General features: G+C 63.0%; 1 protein-coding gene across 1 annotated transcript in view; it reads right to left on the reverse strand.

Moving 5' to 3' along the window:
• TBCB (tubulin folding cofactor B) overlaps positions 1-2,648 on the reverse strand; it is a gene marked incomplete at its 5' end in the record, with an annotated part of 17,761 nt that extends 15,113 nt beyond the window's left edge. The window contains one exon of the mRNA XM_014961120.1: positions 2,546-2,648. Coding sequence (XP_014816606.1) covers positions 2,546-2,648 — 103 coding nt within the window. The remainder of the gene's footprint in view (positions 1-2,545) is intronic.
• Between the last annotated feature and the right edge of the window lie 16 nt (positions 2,649-2,664).

The following is a 2,664-nucleotide window of genomic DNA, read 5'->3' on the forward strand; positions in this document are numbered from 1 at the left end:
GCACAGTGGGGACAGGGACAGTGTCACCACAGGGGACAGGGGACATCTCCTCGAATGGGGGGGACAGGGCAGGGATGGTGGCAAAGTCACCACGGGGGACAAGGGATGGCCACATCAACAGGGGGGACAGTGACACAGTGGGGACAGGGGACGGCTCCTCGGGTTGGGGGGATAGGAAAAGGATGGTGGCAGTGTCACCATGGAGGACAAGGAATGGGCACCTCAACAGGGGGGACAGTGACACAGTGAGGACAGGGGACGTCAGGGACAGTGGACATCTCCTCGGGTTGGGGGGACGGGGAAGAGACGGTGGCAGTGTCACCATAGGGGATAAAGTGTGGCCACCTCAACAGGAGGGACATGGAGAGTGTCACCACGGGGGACAGGATGGCCACCTCAACAAGGGGGGATATCGAGAGTGTCACCACGGGGGACAAGGGATGGCCACAGGAAGAGGGGATGGCACAGTGGGGACAGGGACAGTGTCACCACAGGGGACAGGGGACATCTCCTCGAATGGGGGGGACAGGGCAGGGATGGTGGCAAAGTCACCACGGGGGACAAGGGATGGCCACATCAACAGGGGGGACAGTGACACAGTGGGGACAGGGGACGGCTCCTCGGGTTGGGGGGACGGGGCAGGGATGGTGACAGTGTCACTGTGGGGACAGGGGGTGGCCACCTCAACAAGGGGGACAGTGACACAGTGGGGACAGGATGAACACCTGAATGGGGGGGACATCGAGAGTGTCACCTTGGGAGACAGGATGGCCACCTGAATGGGGGGGATGTCACCATGGGGGACAAGGGATGGCCACAGGAAGAGGGGACAGCACAGTGGGGACAGGGACAGTGTCACCACGGGGGACAGGATGGCCACCTCAACAAGGGGGACAGGGGATGTCTCCTCAGGTGGGGGGACAGGGCAGGGATGGTGGCAGTGTCACCATGGGGGACAAGGGGGGGCCACCTCAACAAGGGGGGACATCGAGAGTGTCACCACAGGGGACAGGATGAACACCTGAACAGGGGGGACATCAAGAGTGTCACCACAGGGGAGAGGATGAACACCTGAACAGAGGGGGACAGTGACACAGTGAGGACAGGGGACATCAGGGACAGGGGACGTCTCCTCGGGTTGGTGGGGATGGGGAAGGGATGGTGGCAGTGTCAGTGTGGGGACAGGGGGTGGCCACCTCAACAAGGGGGACAGTGACACAGTGGGGACAGGATGAACACCTGAACAGGGGAGACGTCGAGAGTGTCACCACGGGGGACAAGGGATGGCCACAGGAAGAGGGGATGGCACAGTGGGGACAGGGACAGTGTCACCACAGGGGACAGGGGACATCTCCTCGAATGGGGGGGACAGGGCAGGGATGGTGGCAAAGTCACCACGGGGGACAAGGGATGGCCACATCAACAGGGGGGACAGTGACACAGTGGGGACAGGGGACGGCTCCTCGGGTTGGGGGGATAGGAAAAGGATGGTGGCAGTGTCACCATGGAGGACAAGGGCTGGGCACCTCAACAAGGGGAACAGTGACACAGTGAGGACAGGGGACGTCGGGGACAAGGGACATCTCCTTGGATTGGGGGGACAGGGCCTGGGCACCTCAACAAGGGGAACAGTGACACAGTGAGGACAGGGGACGTCGGGGACAAGGGACATCTCCTTGGATTGGGGGGACAGGGCAGGGATGGTGGCAGTGTCACCAGGAGGGACAGGATGGCCACCTCAACAGGGGGGACATGGAGAGTGTCACCACAGGGGACAGGATGGTCACCTCAACACGGGGGACAGTGACACAGTGAGGACAGGGGCCGTCGGGGACAAGGGACATCTCCTTGGATTGGGGGGACAGGGCAGGGATGGTGGCAGTGTCACCAGGAGGGACAGGATGGCCACCTCAACAAGGGGGGACATCGAGAGTGTCACCACGAGGGACAGGATGGCCACCTCAACAGGGGGGACATGGAGAGTGTCACCACAGGGGACAGGATGGCCACCTCAACACGGGGACAGTGACACAGTGGGGACAGGGGATGTCGGGGACAGGGGACGGCTCTTCAGGCTGGGGGGACAGGGCAGGGATGGTGGCAGTGTCACTGTGGGGTACAGGATGGCCACCTCAACAAGGGGGGACATCGAGAGTGTCACCACGAGGGACAGGATGGCCACCTCAACAAGGGGGACAGTTGACACACTGGGGACAGGGGATGTCTCCTTGGGTTGGGGGGACGGGGCAGGGACAGTGGCAATGTCACTGCGGGGAATAAGGGATGGCTACATGAAGAGGGGGGACAAGCAGAGTGTCACCACAGGCGACAAGGGATGGCCACCTCAACAGGGGGGACAGGGAGAGTGCCACCACTGGGGACAGGACAGTGACCTCAGCGGGGACAGGGAGGTGCCACCACAGGGGACAGAAGAGTAGGGGTGTCCCCTGGGGGCAGGGGAGGTGGCACCAATCCTCCACCCTGACGAGGGGACGTCCCCGGGGAGGGAGAGGTGGCCCGTGGCGGGGGGACAGCCGGGTGTCACCTGGCCGCTTGTCGTAGTCGCTGTCTGCGATCTGGTACTTCTCCACCTGCGAGACGTCCTCGTACTCCCCGATGCGCGCCCCACTCCGGTCTATCACCTGTTGGGGGGGCGGGAGGTTA

The sequence above is a fragment of the Calidris pugnax genome, unplaced genomic scaffold (assembly GCF_001431845.1).
Source record: "Calidris pugnax isolate Ruff unplaced genomic scaffold, ASM143184v1 scaffold564, whole genome shotgun sequence".
NCBI lineage: Eukaryota > Metazoa > Chordata > Aves > Charadriiformes > Scolopacidae > Calidris > Calidris pugnax.